Source organism: Motacilla alba, chromosome 7, assembly GCF_015832195.1.
Source record: "Motacilla alba alba isolate MOTALB_02 chromosome 7, Motacilla_alba_V1.0_pri, whole genome shotgun sequence".
Taxonomy (NCBI): domain Eukaryota; kingdom Metazoa; phylum Chordata; class Aves; order Passeriformes; family Motacillidae; genus Motacilla; species Motacilla alba.
In genome coordinates this window covers 22,678,264-22,700,210 of record NC_052022.1, presented here as the reverse complement: position 1 = coordinate 22,700,210, position 21,947 = coordinate 22,678,264, and the positions used below count along the sequence as shown (strand labels likewise).

General features: G+C 43.1%; 1 protein-coding gene across 2 annotated transcripts in view; it reads left to right on the top strand.

Annotated features, from left to right (window-relative positions):
* Positions 1–4,541: 4,541 nt before the first annotated feature.
* The window catches only part of PDE11A (phosphodiesterase 11A), a 110,615-nt gene continuing 93,209 nt past the window's right edge, over positions 4,542–21,947 (top strand). For both annotated transcript variants that reach the window (XM_038142988.1, XM_038142989.1), the window contains exons 1-2: positions 4,542–5,790; positions 17,950–18,108. In XM_038142988.1, the coding sequence (XP_037998916.1) occupies positions 4,984–5,790; positions 17,950–18,108 (966 nt within the window). In that variant the 5' untranslated portion in view covers positions 4,542–4,983. The remainder of the gene's footprint in view (positions 5,791–17,949; positions 18,109–21,947) is intronic.

Below are 21,947 nucleotides of genomic sequence, written 5' to 3'. Positions count from 1 at the left end.
CACGGGCTGTGTTGAAAAAAAGTAACGTTCTCTATTCAGGAATATTATCGGTGCCACACTGTTGGAAAAGATGGAAAGCACAAGACAAGACCAAATCTTTCGGGTTTATTTGGCTGTACAAAACAAAGGCAAAACTAAGAGGTGACATAAGTAAGGTGAAGTGTTGGACGGGACATACATAATAAAAAAAAGCTTTTTCCTTTAGAGGGATGATAGCCTTACGAGGATTTGCTATCTCAACTGTCGACTTTGCAGTACTGCAGATGAACTTGAACTACAGTTCCACAGAAACAAAAAATCGTCATTCCCCGTATTAAAATATTGGTACGATTTCCAATACTCAGTGCACCAGGTCAGAAGGTTTATAACTTTCCCAGAACACGGCAGATTTTAATTTCTGATTCTGGAGAGCTTTTAGATTTTGTTTGCTGGTCACTACCCCCTACTGGCATCGTGGTGTGCTGCAGTTGTTTTGCTTGACTAAATACTGTCAACTACTAGTAGTACACTATGACTGTTGGTTTTTCTTGTGCTTTTCACAGAGAAAGCCTTGAAAAAAACAGTGAAACATCTAAAAGAGAAAGTATTCTGTGAGAGTTTCAATGGTTTTGTTTATATTACTTGAATATAAATTATATTAATCGAATCAAGCCATTAATTACATACACAGTCCTGTGTCCCGTTTTGAAAATGTATGGTTTTTTGGGTTTTTTTTTTCTGGTCACTAAAATGCTTTAGAATTGTGTGGCTTTTTTTCCCTGTGATTTCTAGGAAACGTTTTGTGATATTCACTTTATACTGGAATTTCCTTCAATACATCATCAGCATATAGTAACTATTTTTTTCCCAGTAAAATTGTAGTGAACAAATCCTACAGATGTTAGTAAAAGTTTTGAAAAGAAAGCAAACAAACTGATATCTAAATTCACTTTAGACAATGGGAAGAGTCAGCTCTGGAGGGCAGAAGAGAAACGTGAACATATCATTACAGGTATTGTAGTAGTCTCCAGTACAAGAGCAGGCTTCTGTTGGAAAAGACAGGTTTTAGCAAGTTTGGAAGGAAACAATAATGGTTTTTCAACCTCTGTCAAGAGACTCCAGGAACTGGCTATTGACAACCCTTTTTCTAATGCCCTTCAATGGAGTACAGCCTTGTGGAATACAATGTCAATCTCATGCTCATTTAAAAAAAAAAACGATATGAAATTAAATTTGGATATTCTGGATATTGGAATTGCAAAAATATTCACATAGTTTAGAAGCAGTAAGTAGTTGTATATGAAATGATACAAAGAACTGTAACTCTCCATGATGCAAAAAGGATTTATATTTTACTTATTAATGTGACACAAAGACAAAGTATACCTTGTGCATTTTATACTATACTATACTATACTATACTATACTATACTATACTATACTATACTATATCATTTATGCTCCCATCCTCCTGGATTCTACTGGACTGCTTCCCCCTTTCAGACTATTTAGAGTAATAAAGTGTCTCCCCAAATGACAAAATTTTCTCAAGTGGTTTTCCCAATTTCACTTTGAGGAGTGCTGTTCCACTGCCTTCCACAGAGAAACACAGTGCACCTGAGAAATGCTCTAACATTTCTCCTTGTGATTCTTTTAGGGCATCTTAGGGCATTTCTGTATGTTGTACCCAAGGAAACCAGGTGCAACTGGCTGAAGCCTGCACTGCCGTCTGAGTTGGCATTGTGCATCCCTGCTGATAAAAGATGCATCATACCACAGATGCATCAGATGTAAGATGCTTGTACCTCACTGCAGCATACCTATAAAATTACAGTGGCAGCATAGTCCCATGGCAATGACAAATTCCATTTTCCTATTTTTTACCTTCCCACAAAAGGCTGAAACTAATCTACCTCAAGCCAACATGAGGCTGCAGCCCAGTGTACACAGTACTCTTTAACTTGCCCTGCAGACAGAACAGATACCCCAGTTTTCTCCTAACATCCATCAACACACACCAGGCCAGGCTTCTGAACCAGGTTTTATCCAGGTTTTTACAGCATGTCCAAAGCCTGTGCAAGTTACAGAACAGTCAAACCAGTGTGATCATCTTTGTCACATTTCATCTCTACACGGATTTCAGGTTCCACAGTTCTTTACTGTTAACTGTTACAGTAATTTTTTCACTATGTATTCCATGCAATGGAGACAACTACAGTTTTACTTTCTTCCGTCTTGACTGATATTTGAGAGATTGTCAATATGCAGATTTCTGATGCAGTCAAATCCTATGCATAGAATCCCAGCAAAAGAAACTAAATATGCTGCAACACTTTGAAGGACCTTGTTTATCCTAGGCTTACAGAAACACTAAGTTGCTTTAAGTGTTTACATACAGAACTGCTACATAGTAGCCATTTTGTAGTAAACACTGGTGTGCGTGCTCAAGGCGAACCTTACCACAATGAGATGGTAAAAATTATTTGCATACAATTACTTCGCACCCAAGGTCCTCGCCTGAGAGCTGGGGGTACGCGCCGGGCTGGCCTCCAGCAGCTCATGCGATTTCTTTGTGCAAGTGGAGCGTTTGTGCTAGCGCTGCAAAACCGCAAATGCAGCCTGGGCTCGGGGTAGCCCCGGGGGGGCTCGGGGACTCCGGGAGCTCGGCCTCCCGACAGCGCGGCCGCCACCGGCGCCGTGACAGCGGCGGCTCAGGCCGAGGGGCTGCGCCCGCCGCCGCCTGCGAAACCCCCGCGCGTCACAGCTCCGGCAGCGCGCTCGGAAACGCTCGCAGAGCCTTGCCCTCGCCGAGATACGCTGTCTCGTCATACCCAAGCTACCTGCAAGAAAAAGCTCGGCTTCTTCAGAGGTGCGAGCAGCTCGGGGATGAATCCCTAGAGCCTGTCCTCCGACCTCCCCGCTTTCCGCCCGCTCTCGCCCCGCAGCCCACCCGCCGCGGGCTCCGCAGCCGGGCGCCCTCCGCAAGTCGGGCGGGGCACGGTGCGGCGGCCGGGGACGGTCTTTCCCCGCCGCCGCGCACCGCCCAGGGCCGGGCTGGCCCCCGGCTCCCTCCTCCGCCCCCGAGCGCCGGGGCTGCTGCCGGGGCTGCGCCCCCGTCTCGGCTCCCGCGCGCCTGCGCGCCGCCCCCGCTGCCCTATTGCCGGGGCGCGCCGGCGGCGGCGGGGTTTCTCAATGGAGAGCCCGTCCTCCTGCGGCAGCATCCCTGCGCGGCGGGGAGAGTCCGAGAGCTGTATGAAACGCCGCCGAGGGCGGGGGGCAAGCACGACGCCCTGCCGCCCCAGCGGCCCGGGACCCACGGCGGAGAGGGAACCGCTGCTCAGCCTACACGGGTGCGGGCACCGAGACTGGGAGCCGAAATCCTTTGTCTGTGGCTTCGTAAGCTGCCTCCGAGCTGCTCAAGCCGAAGCATCTACACGGAGCCCCTGAGGGTCACCCCTGCTGCCGCGGGAGACGCGGCAGTCCTCCGGGGCACACACATAGCCCTTCCTCCCCTCCTGACACCCACGCACCATCCTGCGCTATCGACACGTGTCCCAAAAGTGCTCCCTCTCCTTGCAAGTACTGCCCGCACCCCGCGCCGCAAGGGACAGATGCAGGGTCAGGGTCCCCGGCAGGTCGGAATCTCGTTCGGCTGAAGACTTGCCCGTGTGTTTTCCCAGCCACCCGCACTCCCATTCATGAATTTCTGAAGCCGCCTTCATTCAGTCTTTGGTGAGCGCATGAAAAACATTTTCACGTGTTAAGATCCATGACTTGTTTTTTCAATCGCTTATGCGTAGGCGTTGATTTAGCAATGAAAAGTGCTCCACGTGCGCATAAAAATAACCCTTGTCCGTCTGCCGGCGGTGGATACGGTCGGTTTCCGTCTGGCAGCCGGTGACGCCCGAGCGGTCACCCAGGAGCGCCCGGGAGCGCCCGCTCCCGCCGAGCCTTCCCGGGGAACAGCGGCTTGCGGCAGACAGCCCTGGGCGGCTCCGGGGCAGAGCCCGGTGTGCCCCTCAGCCCGCGGGAGCCGTGCGCGCCGGGCAGAGTCGGGGCTCCGCACGGGTGAGGCTATCCGCAAATCAACTCAGTGATTCAAGAAACGGAATTCATTCAGGATTCTTGGAAGGGCTCCGTTTTTCTGCTTGTCACCTGAAGTACTGAAGCAGCTCAGACAATGGTATAAATGAGAGTTCTTTAGCGGGAGCGCTCCCATTACCTCCCGCTGCCTCTCCTGCGCACCGCGGGCGGGAGCCGCGGCACGGTTCGTCCCCTCCCCGAACGAGCATCACAGACAAAAGGCCCCTCCCTTTCCCCCCGATGTTTTTGAATGAAACTCCCTAGCACAGCTCCCCACTGCCGGGGGTCCTCCCGCCGGGGGACGCTGCGCGCCCCGCCCGCCCTGCCGAGGCGGCTGCTGCCAGGCGGGCGGCAGTGCCCCCCCAGCCGCAGCGGGGTTTGCCAGCGCTCCCGCCAGCCCTCCCTCCTCCCCGCCTGCCCCCCCGCTCGGCTCACGCGTCCTCCCCTCCCTCCTTCTCAGTGGTCTGCCGGCTGGCTTACGCAGGAACCGCCGCCAGCACTGACAGCACTTGGCAGAAGGGGTTTGCCCGAGCGCTCCCGGAGCATCTTCAGAGGCGCGGCGGCACCGCCTGCCCGACTCAGCAGGGGAGCGGCCCAGAACCGGGAACCGAGCTCAGAGCTGAAGAAAGGCTGAAAACCGGGAAGCACAAAAAATACCTAGAAAAATACCAATACTACTGCTACTACTAATAAAGAGTGGTGGGCAGAGAAAGGAGGTCGCGGGGGAAAGCAGAAGGCGAGAAGAAGGCGCGCCGCTGAGGAGGAGCCCGGGCGAGGGGCAGAAGCGGCCCCTCGCCGGGGCTGCCGGCATCCCCCGTGCCCCGGGGCGGCCGTCGGGGGGGCAGCAGCAGCACGTGGCGGCGGCGGGGCATGGCCAGCACGGGAGCTCCCGCGGCCTGAGCCGCCCCCGCCGCCGGCACCATGGCAGCCGCCGGCGATGCCGGCCTCGACGTGGCGGCGGTGGAAAGTTTCCTAGAGAGGCACCCGGAGCTGGTGGAGAAGTGGCTGCAGAGGAAGAACTCGCTCCCTAAAGCGCCTGCCGTCCCCGCCGCCCCCGCTGGCGGCCCGTCGGAGGAGCGGCGGAGCAGCGACGGCCCCGGCGGCAGCTGGGGGAGCGCGGGCGGCCCCGGCGGTCCCGGCCCCGGGGGGCTGCAGCGCCGAGCGTCCCAGAAGGAGCTGCGGAAGAGCTTCGCCCGCTCCAAAGCCATCCACGTCAACCTCACCTACGACGAGCATGTGCACGCCCGGGCGCAGGAGCCGCTGAGCAGCGTGCGGCGGCGGGCGCTGCTGCGGAAGGCCAGCTCCTTGCCCCCCACCACAGCCCACATCCTCAGCGCCCTGCTGGAGTCCCGCGTCAGCCTGCCCCAGTACCCCCCCACCGCCCTGGACTACAAGCGCTACCTCAAGGAGCACAACGAGCGCCAGTTCTTCCTGGAGCTGGTCAAGGACATCTCCAATGACCTGGACCTCACCAGCCTCAGCTACAAGATCCTCATCTTCGTCTGCCTCATGGTGGACGCGGACCGGGGATCCCTCTTCCTCGTGGAGGGGACCTCCGCCGGCAAGAAGACCCTGGTGTCCAAGTTCTTCGACGTGCACGCCGGCACCCCGCTGCTGCCCTGCGGTTCCACCGAGGACAGCAACGAGGTGCAGGTGCCCTGGGGCAAGGGCATCATCGGCTACGTGGCGGAGCACGGAGAGACGGTCAACATTCCCGACGCCTACCAGGTAGGAGCCGGGCAGGCTCCCGCGGCCCGCGGCGGCGGAGGCGCGGACCGAGGAGCCCCCAGTGGCCTGGCCCTGCCTCCCCCCGGGGTGTCCCTCCCGCCGCCGCCTCGCCCGGGGTGGCCCGGCCGGGAATGCCGCGGTGGGCGCGGGGCGAGGGCCGGGGGGACGCCGGGGAAAGCGGGAGGGGGAGCCCCGCCCGGGTGGCCGATGGGGCTAAAGGGGCCCCACAGTGGCACAGCAGTGGTCTGGATTTGGCAGCAGCGAAAGGCGCTTCATGTGTTTCTAAAGCATGTTTTGGAACCGGCTGAAGAAAAGTTTAAAAAAAATGCTTGCAACAGTCCCGATGATGGTGTTATTAAATTTCTGTCTCAATGTTTCCCGGCTCTCCGCTGCTGAAAAAAATCTCATTGCTTTTAGAAGAGCATATATTTTCACCTTTGCGTATGCCCACTCAGCCCACATGGTGTGTGTTCTCAAACGCATTCCTAGTAGTGATACAGCCAGTGTCCTGTTATTCTCCAGCAAAGACTTTCCCCACCTTTTACTTCTTTAGAGGCTTCAGTGTGAATTGTGAAAATGTAGTTCTGGCATCAAGGCAGATGTTGACCCCTGGCTTCAGCAGGGACAGACGAGCATTTGCCCGAATATGTCAATGTAGAGAAGAGCCTTCAGTTTCCTGGCTTGAAATTTACCTCTCTTTCGGGGGTCTGTTTCTAGTGTTTATTTGTGTAAGACACTATGAGCAATTGAAGGTTCTTGAGGAAATGAAGAATCACAAAGTGACACGTTTTCTCCGTTAGGATCTTGGTAAGCTTGAGAAAGGTGGGATATGTATGTCTCGAAGAATTTTAGTAATAAACGTTGTTCAGTGTCTTATTTTAATCTACAATAATAACAAAAATAATGAACATTAAAAACCTGATGATGCTTTGCAGCAGACTACAAGAAACTTGAAAAATAAGATTTGGGTTTTTTTTTTTTTTGTTTTTAAATACAGAAGAAGAACCAGGGTATATGTATTTGGGGCTGAATATTTACTTATTTATTTGTCAAGCAGGATTTGAAAAATACTGGGCACTTCACAAGATTCAGACTGACAGAGGTTCCCAACCCACAGATTTCAAAGGGAATGGTAAAAATGCTCAGACTAAATTGGATCACCTTTGAAAAAAATTCAACTGGCTTTCTTCCTTAATTTTTTTTCCCTTTTCTGCATTATACACTTTTTCTTCTAATCTGAATTTGTTACTTTCACTTGTGGAACTGTGCAATTCCCAGAATATCTGCTGTTGTAGGTGAAGCAGTATGTTCTCAATATTTAAACTTGCTAAACAGATAAAGAATATCTGAGTTTGGCTAGGAAGGAACTTGATCCCTCCTTCTAAACTCTGGATAGCTCCAGACACCCCTTTTTTGGAGGTGAGAATGCCACTGAAAGGGCATTGCTTTCTAGTCCTAGGGAGTATATTGTTTTATTTTAAAATTTTTTCTTCAGTGTTTGTTCACTTTGTGTTCACTTCCCTGTGAAAAAGTCCAGCTTCTTTGAACAGTTTTTTTCCTGTTTCATCCACAGAGAAAAGTGAAAAGCAATCCATCCAGTTGCCATTCCCAGTGCTATTTATGTTATACTTTTGTCTGGCTCTTATTCAAAATCAATTAAAATATTATAAATAATACAGTTCATTGTATCTTTAAGCCCTAAGTACATTAGTTGCAGTCGATGGGCAAGTTCTAATCCAAGTCCATCCTGTAATTACATCAAATGCAGCTTCCCTACTTTGAGTGGAGCTACTTTGATTTACTTTAGTGCAAATGAAACTTAAGACCTTCCAACTGTAATAAAAGTTTTGCTGGATAATAAAACGGGGCCCTGCTTTCAGTCATGTTTCTGAGTTAATACAGTTTATCTTCTCTTACTTGGCAAGGATGTATATCCATTGTGCATCATCAAAAGGAGACATTTCTAATCGAATGGTATAAAGAGCTCTGTGGGAGCCCAGGTACCTGTGCACAAAGAGGTGGCAGCTGTTCCATTTCAGGTTGTTGTAGTGCTCACAATGGAGCACTTTAAAAATTAATACATGTAATAATATTATTTTCTGCCACTGATGATGAAAGTGTTTAAACAACTGTCACATAAAAAACCAGCACCACCAGGAAACTCTGTCAGGTGGAGCTGAAGAAAAGGAGTGACAGCAGAGCACCATTTTTTTGTCCATTGAAGAGGGTTTCTACACTGTTGCTAACTGTGTGGCAAGAAAAGGCCTTACGCAAGGTCAGAGGAACTTCTAGATTAATTTAAACTTCTTTTGCTTGCCTTTTTAAATTAACAAAGTTATTTAAAATAGGTAAACATACTTCCATATCATCAATTAGTTAGTTTACTGTACTGGGAAATTTATAATTATTCAACCGTCTCTGTTTTCTCAGAGCCTGATCAAATACCATTTGGAATTCTACCACTGAGTACAAATTGGATTGCCTGCTTGTACTGTCAGCTACGACTGACATTAATGGTACTTCAGTGCAAACACCACTACAATTAAATGCTGTCATGTCTTGTAATGTGTTCCATGCAGGCAGTCCCCTGTGCCCATCAGACTGATTGTTTCAGGGAGTATTTGTAAATGACTGGATGTGTCATTATCAGAGACAGCATGCTATTTCAATTACACATTTATTCTTCTAAAAAGAAAAAATGCCAAAAAAAAATATTAGATGGGGCTTTTCCACAATCCAGGTGATTGTTACTGTTGTTGAGTGGGACTTTCAAAATCTGCTCATGTGAACAATCTTTCATAATTCAATAAACATACATAGATACAAGGTTTGGAATTAATATCACATATTGGGGACTGTATAATAATCACTTCTTTTAATACTAAACAATGACCATATAAGATCTCACAGTAGTTTAATTTATGAAGTTCAGCTTTGACTGAATAAACTTTTGAAGGCTCACAGCAATAGAGAATTCAACAAATAATTTATGCAAAGGTTTAGATGAATGTCACATAACTGATTCAAAAGTTGCACAGTTTCATTCATGGCATTAAAGCCAGCTTTATTTATTGCATTGCAAAGTCATTTGGTGAAAGTGAGTTTATAAATTTAGCTGCAACATGAATGATCTGATATGCAAGTGTTAGCAGTACAGAGAATTTGAGAAAAGGAAAGCAATTAGATCCTTTCATTTTCATTTTGAAGCCAGTCTAAAACAGTTTCTCCTGAAATTAATCCAGTTGAATTGTAAATCAAACTTTCAGTCACTTTAAGTTCTAAAATAAGGCCTTGGATGCTCCCATATGTAAATTTTGGGAAGTATTTCTGACTCCTTTTTCATATGGGAATAATGAACTATATCTTGAGCACACATGTTGGAAGAAGAATCAGATCTTACTGGCAAGGAAATTTGAGGCCTAAATGTCCATTGAGGCTCCTTTTGACAGAGAATAGATGTAGTTTCCATCATGATATATGAAGACTATTAAGCCCATTTTAAGTACACAGACAGAGACCATTAGTATGACCATCTGTAGTTCTTAGAAGTTGTTTCAAATTTAAGGTTTTTTTCCCATTTGAAGCTGTGGATTTTTTCATGTCATCCATTCTTCTCACAGGACATCCATGGTGTTTAGCTGAAATTACTGATAATTTAAGTTTTGTTCCATCTCTTAGAGTAGTATTTAAATAATAAACATTTTAAATTACAAGTAATGTTATTGTTATACCATTAGCTGTGCAAAAATTAGGAAACAATTTAATAACATCCCAAATCCTTCTAACGAGTGGAAAAAAATATTACCCTCTAGAATAGTAAGCATGTATCAGAAAGTGGTGAAATACGTGTTCTGCCATTTTCCAGTGTCAGCAGAATAAAGTTTCTGCACATCCTATGTTAACTTTGGAATTTTAAAAGTAGCCTTAAAAGACAGAAGACAAAAATGGCTTACCAGATGGATGTTTTAATAAAGCATGTAGCAAAGAGGAGAAATATTAAATGGAGTCATGCTAAGACATAAGTTTTATAAGTTAGAGGAAGTGCCGTAAAATATGACAAATTATTTTTCAATACATCTCAAGTCTTCAAAAAGAAAATATAACCACATTACTGCAACTGAAATCAAGGAATGTAAAACACAATCGAGCTCTCTTTGTACAGGGACTTTCCTGTTAGCTCTTTCAAGCTCAGGCCAAGTGTAACATAGTTAATGCACACACAACCCTTCGCAGCAGGTTTTAAACATCCTCCAGTAGCTGGGTACAGGCGTGGGCATGGTCTTTTTCAAGCCCTCCTGGTGAGCTCTGAGCATTCAGTGTCTCCTGCTGTGCCAGGACAGCATCACAGAGATGCTGCTCGGGGGTGCAGACCTTTGAGCCTGGGAGGGCCCATGTGGGGCTGCAGAAGATCAAGAAGAAGTATGAGGCACGTTTCCTTGCACAGGGTAGCTGCTTGGCATCAGCAGTATCTTTTCCTTACCCAGGGTAGCTGCTTGGCATCAGCAGTATCTTTTCCTTACCCAGGGTAGCTGCTTGGCATCAGCAGTATTAACAGCAGATCTCTGTCAGTTTCAAAGAGCAGTTAAAGCACGAGAATCCCCGGGCATGGGAGGTTCAGCTCTGCAAGTGGGAAGCACATCGTTCTACCCAGCAGCATTGGACAGTGGCACCAACGGCTCTGCACATTTCAGTGTTGACTCCTAACAAGGAGAGAGGCTGCTCTTAAGACAGCAAAGGTCGTTAAGACCTGGCAAGCAGAATACACAGCGGTTTTTAAAATTTCAATGTAATTGAGAAAAAAAAAAGATAAAAAACAGGTTTTCTTTGCTGTACATTAAATATGATTAGGAAGTACCATGGGGAAGGCATGGGAAGTAACTGCAGCAGTAAAGACTAAGATGCTCTGATGTGCTTTGCAGAAAAGGACACTCCAGCCCATCATGCAAAATATAGGAAAACTTGAAATTAGAAGTACAAGTCCGTAAATTGGTGAAGGGATGCTAAAATTATCCCAGTGTCTGCAGCCTGCTGGCTGTGAACATGACCTTCATCCTTCATGTCACAGTGGGGATCTTTCTACAGGAGGCAGGTCCTGGGAAGGAAAGGCAGGGCAGTAGCTGAGGATGTCTCTTCGCCTCCTGTCACCTGCCTCACTCCCCAAGTCTTCTTCTCCAGGAGCACTTTCTGACTGATGTGTTCAACATCCTAAGACCTTCCCAGGTCCACCACGACTCTCTGGAGGTGCCCACCAGGGGCAGGAGCTCCTGGCTGACACCAGGGACACAAAAATTGAAGGCTCAGTTTTGTCATGTCCCCGTGCTGCTACTGTGGATCCCCAGCACAGACAGGGCTGTGCAGTGCAGTGTACACTGCTGGTGGCAGCCCTCAGGCATGGTGAGGAGTCACACCTTCCCTCCACACTTGTGTGAGCAGGTGAGGCTTCCTCCCCCACCAGGCAGGCAGTGGCCTGGCCCCCAGGGTTGCTCTCTTTACTCTGGATCTTTACCAGCTGCTTGCTGCCCCAGCTGTGCTCACCTTGGATCTGATGCTGAGATATTTGGGATGAGCAGTAGATGGGCCAGCAGTGGCTGCGCTCAGGGTGCCCAGGTGGGGCTTTGTCACAGGTCCCTGCACTAGTCCCCTGCTCTCCCTCCTGCAGCAGGTCCATGGGCAGCTGGCCCTGCAGAACTTTGGTAGGAAAAACTTTTTGGAGAGCTGGGGTGGTTTTCTTTTTGGTAAGCTGATAGACATTAACTGGTTTATTGCTCAGCTGATCCATCTGTCTGAAGAGTACAGATGTTCTCAGATTTTTTTTTTTTTGCCTCAGACATTCCAGAATGTCTTTGTAGAACAGATGTGAAGCTGGTGACATTCTGTGGCCTATAGTTCCTAATAAGAAAGTAGTATATGTATTTGATGAAAGCAGGTCAGTGACAAGGAGAAAAAACTGCAGGATTTGGCCCTTCAGATTTTAGTTGAAGTCCTGTTACAAGCACAAGACTGAGTAAAACTGTAGTTTTGTGTGGTAAATGATTTTGGTATGTTCTGCTTGATTGGCTTTCAATTTTTCAGAACAAATGGACATTTCATTTTGGTTATTTACAGTTGCATGCTATTGCATAGCTTTTCTATAGAATAACAAATTTAAGGAGTATACATGCATCGTTATGCAAGATAATTTGTTTTACTTTTCTAAAATAACCCTATTGGCAAACTATGAAAAATAAATGAAAGTAATGGCTCAGGAGTTATGTGTTAACAGGGCAACAGCAGCTCTGTGCAGTCTGAGCTTTATGTCTCTAGAGTGCACACTTCAAGATGAGTGCTGCTTTGTCACAATAAGGCTGCTGCTTAACACTTGAAACTGTGTTGCCCACCTGAATAATCTCCAGTGGGTGCTAGGTTTAAACCCATACACAGATTTCTCTTGAAACACCCAGGAGTCTTGTTGGTTTCCTCGCTCAGAGGAATATTAGCTTTCTAAAGCCACGTGTGTGTATATGTCTTGTACAAAGAATCATTAATATTGAGGAGGTCAGCACTAAGCCCTGTCCCAAAAAAAGGTTGGAACAAGATGGGAACATGGGCATGGGTATAGTTGGTGCCCAGTGGGGCATCAGTCAGGGCTAGTACAGGAGGGAAGAGAGAATCACCACAGATGTCATCTCTAAATATTGAAAATTAGAGGAAAAATATTTTTCTTTGTAAACAATTTATTTAATAGTGATACAATCAGACTGGAAGTGCACAGAATCTGCTGCATATAAGGCCACAACTTGACTCACTGTCATGCTGTTGGTGGTCTCTCTGGAGTTAGTTTTGAAGGAAGAAAACAAAATCCCTATGTGATGGATCTTGCTAATGTCCTACAGAGGAATATTTTCTGACCCCTACTGCTGAGCAGTTCAGACTATGAGGCATGAGCAGTAATTATGCTTATTATTAGGTAGGCACTCATGTTTGCAGACTTGCTAGTGCTTATAAAGTCTTTTCTTCTTGTTTAGGACTATTATATGATTTTTTCACATTAATTTTGTGCAAGTCCTAATTAGACAAACGTGCATTGTTACTAATGTCCGTTGTCAAACTAATAACTGAAACAGTGCTCAGAAAGAGGGCTCATAAGTCATATGAGACACTCCCACCAATCAAACTAAACAAAGCCCCAAACTCCTCACATATGCAGGGGAAACAAACACCAAAAAAGTTTTAGTGTTACATTGTTGCAAATCAACACCTTTTCCATTTTTTCAAAGCAAGCTACTTTATAAATTCAGACTATATATGGTCTTAGTTCTAAATTTGGAACTTAAAAATTTTTGAGGATCAATTTCTCTCCTTTTATAAGAACTGTTTTGGGAGTAAATAAGTAAGCGTTGGCTGAGCTGATTCATGCTTCCTATCTGTTGTAACTTTTCCTATAAGAAATATTGCTGTCACTGTATAAAGAGTCACAATATAACTGGACTGTGCTTATTTACTTGGGAGAATTAGGTTTGCAATGCTGCTGCCTGGTACTAGTTTGTTCTCCTGCTGCCTTTGTCTCTGAGAATTTAGGGATTTTGGGGGAGATGACAGGACAGTCCTTACATGAAAGTCTGGTCAGAGATTGCTTTATTAGTTCTGTTTTGTGTGTGAGTTTCTTGTCTACAAAGTTTCCCCTTATCTCCTTTAGTGGTTCATTGCTTGGGTTTTGTTTCCTGTTTGTGCACAATGTAATTTGCACCATATGTGATTTTTAGAAAAGTGTATCTAGAACAGACTGCATGCCCTAATTTTTTTTTTATTTGTATTTAGCTTTTTTAAATGTTATGCTTTGAATCTAGAGAACTTGCTGTCTTTTAGATTGCTCTTTTCGCTTTCTTGCTCTTTCTTCTTTCTATAAAAGCTTATGTATTATCCTTACAGGAAGTGTGATTAGGAAAGTGAGTTGAGTTATGAAATCTTCCAACTTCATTTTCTTTATTTTTGTAAAGGCTCTTGGAGGATGACTTTCTATAAATTCACTCAAACTTGTCTAACCCATGCAGTTGGGTACTCCAGTAATACTCTGGTATTAACAATGCTTTGGTAATACTTGTATTACTTTTTTTTGATGCAACTTAGCAACTTAATCAGGAACTTAAATACAGTATAATCCAGGAAATTTTGATGCAAGTTTGTGTGCTTTTTTTTTTTTTTTTAAATAGAGACCTTTATAAGAAAAAAACCAGAGCAACAACAAAAAATGGTGCTATAAATGGTAAAATATAATAGGCCAGGCCTGTTAAAGAATATTTTTTGTAGTGTTCTCTTCTGTGTTATCAGAAGATTAGAAATAATAATGTTTACAAAAATTAAAATCAAAAATATCTTTCTCTTTTAGCTGTCAGCTTTGGGTGAGGCATTTGGTGCATTTCACTAGATTAAATACTTTTCCTTAGATACTGGAGAAAGAGGAAGTGGCTTTGTCATGAAGACTTAATTCCTGGAAATGTTATCAAGCAGGTTTCATCCTCCATTATAATATTTGACTCTTAGCTAACTTGGGTTAGGGTTATACTTTTTTCTTTTGTTCTAAATCATGGTAATAATGCTCACATAAAATGTACTGGTTTTGATAAAATTATAAAAAGACATGTTTTCAAGTTCAAAGAGTTATCCTATGTTGAAAAAACCAGAAAAACACAGTGAAACTTGTGTGTTTGCTGACAATGTATGAACTACCAACTTTAACTGAAAATCAACACTGAAAAGCAGTTGGTGAAACTGCTCAGAAGCCAAAACTCCAGCTGAAAGTATGATTCTAGAACCCTAATGGAATATAAACCTTTCTGTACCTTAATCTGGTCTTCTACAGAATAAAACCATGAAGATATTTATCTGTTCTCATTCACTGGCAATCTTCAAATATATCCAAAAACCTAGGACTACATTGTTCCTGAGCAGGTAACTGGATTATCAGCACTTGGATGGATGGATCAAACTTGCTCTCTTCTATGTCTTTACTTCATTCACCTTTCACAGGGCAACATTGACAATCAATAAATATCCTTAAAGCTAGGATAGGGTTTGTCCTACAGAGTAACTTTTGGCAGATTTGAAATTCCAGTTGAAAATGCCTCAGCCTTCACATTTTTAATATCTCTGTGTAGAAAATTCATTATATAGAACCAAAGCAGTATTTAGTAATGCTTTAAACAGTCAGTGGAAGACTTTAATTAAAGAGTGTTCTTGCATGAAAATACTGTAAGTACAATTACAGTTATGGTGAAGTCTCCCTCTCAAAAGCTGTTATCTAATCTGCCCCTGATTTTTGAATATATGTCTGAATCGTAAAAAACTTAAAAGCAACTGCTGCATTGCTGTCATAAACACTGGGACTCCTTATTATCCAGGGGCCTGCTGCAATTGAGGACCCTGTTGTGTTGCAGGCTGTTCCAAAATGTGGGATAATACAGTTTATACCTCAAAATGTTTGCAATCTGACAGAGCTTCTCTCTGCTTTACCAGCTTTGTTGTCAGCTGCTAAACAGGCCTCCTTGCTCAAGGTTACCACCCTGTGAGGAGAGTGGGGTGTAAATATTGTCCATTCTTGGGCATCACAGTTCAAATCTGGGCATTAAAGTCTTTATTGGTACCGTTAAACTCAGTCAAACCACTCTCTTAGATCCTGCCATGTATGTCCTATTATGAAAATAACTGATGAAAGAATAAGAGGGATAAGAGGTTTGGAACATAATGCAGTCATCCAGTCACTGTTTTCTGTGCGTATTGCATGGTTCAACATTATCAATGTTCCCAGGAACAGCATTTTATTTTGTTCACTTATATGTCTCTCCTCATCACTTATTCAAATCTCACCCAAATGAAATTCTGGCATGCTTTTCCACAAAAGAGTAGGGGTAGGTTCATTTCACATCTTGATGATCTCAGCTTTTACCAAGTTATTGATTTTTTTTTGTCAATAGTGCCTCATTTTTCCAGTTAAGCAAATTAACTTTCTTAGACTACTGCATCTTTAGTTTCGGCTCCAAGACATAATACCCTTCTGCAAAAGGTCACCCAGTTCTCTAGCATCAGAGAACATAACCTGATATCCTGCTTCCTCCTAGTGTAGAGGTTCCAGGGAGAGAGACAAACAGAAAACCCCCATGATATGCCTGAAAAGAGCATTGCAGCAGGAACAAGCTGTAACATTAAAGGACGTACCAACACTTTCCAGGCTGCTAATCCCCTTGTGTCTCTGCTGCTCCACAGCATCCATGAAGGAACAGTGGCTCCATAGCTAGTCATTGCATCTGCTGCTAACGCTGCCAGCTCTACAGTGTGTGTCTCATTCCGACCGGCTCACCAGCCCCTGTCCTGTGTGCCACCACACCCTGCTGATCAAACAGCACTTCTCAGGTTAACCTTGAGGCCTGCTGAAAAGGCAATGACTACATATAACACAGGCATGGAGTGTATTCAGATGAGAAAATCTCAACTCACTTTTGGTGGGACCAACAGCTGTTTTGGTTTTTTCAGTTTAACTGCCCCTTGAAGGTTTGGTTTTTTGTAAGGCCCACTAGGTGTCAATCAACAACAGTACTGCTACTCAAGGCACACTGTTGTTTCAGTGGTCTCCCTGTGTACTCTGCTTTGCTTGGTATAAAATTATTAGAGCAGGGACTGTCTCTTCAGTAGCACAAAATATCTTATCAATATTTCAGCAGCAGCAACTAATTCCAAATAGTAGTTCAGACATTACCAGGAAGTACTGGAAGGAATATTTAATTTATTAATTAGTGAAGGCTACTGTGTGATAATTGCACTGCATTTTCCTTTCTTCTGTTGTGGAAGAACCATATCTTTCTAGGCAGGATTCTCTATGATGCAGAACAGTTCAGCTTCTATTGAAGTTGATATAGAAGTGTTTAGAAGCATTTGGAAAGATCACAAGATCAGGCAGATCTGCGTCCCTTATGCTGTTATTAAAAAACATCCATCATGGGAGTTCTGGCTCTCCCAAAGAAGTTGTTGGATACATTTGGTATTAGTTCCTTCTGGTTGAGATGTTGGAAAATGTGCAATAAGTAATAAAGCAGCCAAATGTGTATGTTAATTTTTATAATGGTTAAAAATAAAGCATTTCTAAATCATGTCTCAAAGTGAAGAGACTATTTCTATAGCATCTGGAATTTACAACAAGGAAATAGAAATAGATATGATTTGTCAACAAAAAAAAAGTCAGTTTTTAATATCAGTAAAAAATTATTGAATTGCTCATTGCAATCAAATTAAGGACAGTGTGGATTGTTTTCATGACTTGAGACAAATATGGGCCTTATTTCACAGCCAATATTGATTAAACTTTTGAAAACAAAAAGTTGTGGCTGAGTTTGTACAACAGCTTAGTTCCCTTATGTTTGGAGGGTCTGAGCTGGCTTTAACTATTGCCTGCAGCACAACACTAACTTCACCCTTCAGAAGGGTGAGCAGAGGAGCAGAGCTGCTGCCAGTGAAAAGAGGTAATTTCCTCCCTGGCTGATAGAAGAGCTGTTGAAGACTATGCTCTACCAAGATGAACAAAAGTGATGTCAGCACTGCCTCTTAAGTTCTCATCCTCCTTTGAGTTTCTTTATGATCTGTGATTTGGGCTTTACTGTTCCAGAGAATGGATTGCTGCACAGTGCCTTTTTTGAACAGGCATTCCTGTACTTTGTTTTCCAGAAAGAGCTGAGGTTTTGGCTGCACTTCTTTGAGAACGTGTTTGTACTGGATCCAGTCCACATAGCCAGTCATACTTGAACAGACAGAAATGGGGCCAAAATAGCCTCCATTTACTTGAGAGAGACATTGTGAGCATCTACAGAATATGGGTGTGAAATGGCAGCTGGGCCTAGCAGAAGTGTGTGTGTATGGTCATGTTGCTAATGGCAGGTATCAGCTGCTGACACTCCTCTAATTGAGGTAGAAATGTGAGACTTCAGTGAATGTGGTTAAGTAATGGTAAATATTTACTGATCCCCTGAGAAAAGTGAGGAAAACCAGATAATAAAGAATGGGCTGATAACAGAGAAGCAACAGCCTGATGCTACTGAAAAATACCATATCAGACATTGAGAAAAGTACTTTGCTGTCTGAAGAAAGCTTAGATATATGAAATGTATGCTAATGTCTTCTTATTTCCTTTTGAAGGATCGACGCTTTAATGATGAGATTGATAAACTGACTGGATACAAGACAAAGTCACTCTTGTGCATGCCCATAAGAAACAGTGATGGAGAGATCATTGGTGTTGCCCAAGCAATAAATAAGACTCCAGGAGGTGCCCCTTTTTCTGATGATGATGAAAAGGTGAGGTTACCTTTACTTTTGCATGCTTTCTAAATTTTTTGCTCTGATTCAGAAGACTTGTCTAAAGAGACTTAATCTAAATTAGTAAATAGCACATAATTTGTGTTTATGATGTTTTTATGGAAGTGCATAACAAAGTGTACATTTTTGTTGTTTTGAATAGAAAATGTAATAGAAATAAGAAAGAAAAAAGAAAATGGAAAATCTGTTTGGTAAATATCTGAGTATCTCTGTTAATCTTATGCAGACCTTTTTTATGTAGTAGACCTTAGTAGGAAGACTTTTTTATTTTTGGAAACTTCACCTGTAAGAATTAGCTTGGGGGGAAAGTATCACAGAGATACTCCTAAGCTTGATGGCTCTAAAAATCAAGATCTTCTCTTAGTACTTTCCATGGACAAATGCCTGTAGCATATGCAAAAGAAATTCTATTTTAGAGGAAATTATGCATATACAAATCTGTTATTCTAAAATATTTGAGACTTGCCAATACTTAAAGAAAAAGAGGATGGGAAGGAACACCAGGTATGTGTATCTCAGGTGGAATTTGGAGAGTAAAGTGAGCTCAAAAGGCAGGAAAGTAGGAGTATCTGCAAAGAAGGGCAGATAAAGTAGGAGTATCTGCAAAGAAGGCAGGAAAGTAGGAGTATCTGCAAAATCTGAATTAAAGACAGGGGGAAATAGGAAATGCTGCTGTTGGAGGCAACTGTATTCAGCTGACCTTGGAGGGAAAATGTACAGCAAGCACATTTGTGCACCCCAAAATGTGACTGGGGAAGAGAATGGTAGAGGGCAGCAAACTGGGGAGGAACAGAACTGCAGCTCTGTCAGCCCAGGAGAGAGAAATGGAATCTCCTTTAAGCACGTAATGGGGAACTACTCTTCTGTGCATTGAAATAGTGTTGAATCTTGTTTTTGTGGAAGTGTAGTTAGAGGCAGACTTTTCCTCCAAAAAGCTCTTTATTTGGATTCAAATGCAATTAATGTTATACACCCTTTTTTTCTTAAATAAAAATAATTAACTTATGTTTTTTATTTCTGCAAGGTGTTTGTGTAACTGATTAAGCATAGTGATTTAGATTGAATTTACTAACTTTAAATATAACTCTCAATTTTCACATGGTACTTTATCTGAAGTTATCCAGTACTTCTTAAATTCCTTCTTTAGAAGCTGTCTAAACTTGTGTAACCATAGGTTGCTTCTGAGTTACTTTTGATTCTTGAGAATCCTGGATGTTGAATATTGATTTTTTTTAGCGATGTATGCCTCAATGAGTAACTAAATGCAAATTAAACCTTCCCTGAATAGGGGTTTTCAGCACTTCTTTTTATTAATACTGTCTTTGTAAAGGGAATTTTGTTTAAAATACAGCTTTTAACATGGATCCTATATTTGATTATCATACATCCAACTAGCAAAACAACTGTGCATATTTGAATTGTGTATTACATAAATATTCTAATGTATCAGTATTTGATGCTGAAGCATTTTCTTCCATTCAGTGACTACCAAATATTATCTAAAAATCAGCAAATTGCCCATTCTTTGTCATCTTTATTTTGTTTTTAGTAATTTAGATCACTGTTATAAGACTGTATGTTAGAACTCTTCAATGTGTTCTGACATGTAGATTTTATGGAAAAGTAAATGAGAACATAACTATCATTTTGCCCTGTAATTGATCTTGGATTTAATGAGGCCCAGCAGGCCATGTGCTGTTATTTCAAAACTCATGCTTTTAAGTTTCTTTCACTTAGCTGGTAACCTAGAAAGCACGATATACTTTTGGGAAGCAAGAGAGCACATACTTTCAGGAGAGCTGTCCTGCAGGATTAGCAAACAGGTAGTTTTAAGCATAATATCAGCACAGATGTTTGTGAGGCAAGTTGGCAGGTGAAAACTGAGAAACCCTCTTCAGAATAAGAAAACTTTGGTAGTCTGGGTATTGAGGTGGCTTGTGCAGAAAAGTCTGATGAGTAGCTGGCAAAAGACCTGTGTGCAGCTTTATGTTGATGCTACAATTTCTGACAATCAGCAGCTTCAGAATGGTTAGAAAATGAAAATGCAAATTAGCAGTCTTTTTCCTACCCCTGAAAACCTCTCAGAGACATGTATCATTGGAGTCTGGCTTTTGTTTGCAAGTGTCATTCCTCTCTTAGTATTGTGTGGAGCAATTAAAAGAATCTGTTGGAGTTTTTTTATAAAATGACAAGACTATATTGTCTAATGAAATGTCTCTTGGCAGCACTGCTGTCTCGAGTCAATAGGAAACAAAGACTTATGTTTTCAATTAGAATTAAGTAGATGCTAGCATCATTTTTATGTACTCATAGTTGTTTTCAGGAATTTAATAGCAAATAAAATATTTAAGGTTTGAGGAGTTTTGAATGCTCTCAAGCTGTAACCAAGTTTATATTTTGCAGTATCTAAAATGGAGTATTATATCGCAAAGTTTTTCTGGTTTTGTTTTTCGTGGCAAATTCTCAGGGTTTTCTTTTACATGCCTGACCACAGTGTTAAAAGCACAGCACTAAGAACAAATAGAAGTGAATTTTCCACATTTAATGTTGTTTCCCACTGCCAAATTTATTTTCTCCTTTTGGTGTTAGGGATGTTTTAGCCAATTCATTGTTTAAGTGCAGAATTAGATGACAGCCACAGGCATGAGAGAAAGATGCTCAGTGTCACAATGTATTTTGTCACCCCAGCATAAGTGGCTCCATTGAAGAGACTGATTTTGGAGATTTTTAGTTACAAACAATATTAGAATACCTTATTACCCATAATAACAATCACTATTACACTATGTTGTGTAATCGGTAACTTTTTGGACAAATAGCACTTTTACATGTATTTTGCAAATGAAAAGACCTGTTCATTTGCACAGACAAAGAGCAGAGAGATAAAAGCCCTGAACCCTTGGAAAGAACTATGCACCCAACATGCATTCCCTGTACTGGGATGAAGATTCCCTTAAGGGTATGTGCTGTTTGCTGGTGACTCATGCATGTTCCAGGACTGCTGAGAAAAGCCTAACAAGACTTTGACAGTATGTGGTTTCGATTATTGTCTGCCCTTTAGAGGCTTCTGAAATTTAGTGCCAAGACAAATCTAGTCCTCCATCAGAGAGGCTTAACAAACAGCAACAGTAGCTCCGTGGTCACTTAAATTGGCATCCTAGTTCTCTCTGCTTCTGACATCCTCCTCGTCTGAGAGAAGTGACTGCAGGGAAAGTACCCAGGGCTGCCATCTCGAGTTAAACCCTGCTGGCTTTGCTGAAAACCTGTCGTTTGACTGCAGTGAGACCTGGGAGGGGGAAGTAAGAACTGGATTTGTTGTCTGTGCTCTGTGGGTAGTTTTATTAAGAAGTATATATGTCTATAGAGTACAGGATTTATCTTATGTGCATTTGGTTTGTGGGGCTTGAAGATAAGTGTTCTCATGCACCAGCATCTTATTTCTCACATTCCTAATAGCAGCCTTGTGATTCTGAATTTTCCAATTTATTGTGCTCTTCTTGGTCCATATTCATTAAAGCTTAAATATATCCTACATCCAGTCTACCATAGTGATGAATGATTTCCAGGGATTTTGCTGTACCTGCTAATTCATTTTCTGTGAGTTTTTGCATGATGAGCTTAGAGTCACGCTGGCAGATAGCAATTTTAAAGTCAGTAAGGACCATTCCTTCATCTCAGGGAAGTAATCAACTGTAAATAAAACTACTAAGAAAGGAAGTGATCCAAAACAGGCAAGCATCCCTGGCTGCTGTGAAAATGATAACTCCAGCTCTCTGAATGTGTGGAATTTACAAAAAAAAAAAAAAAAAGTCACCTGA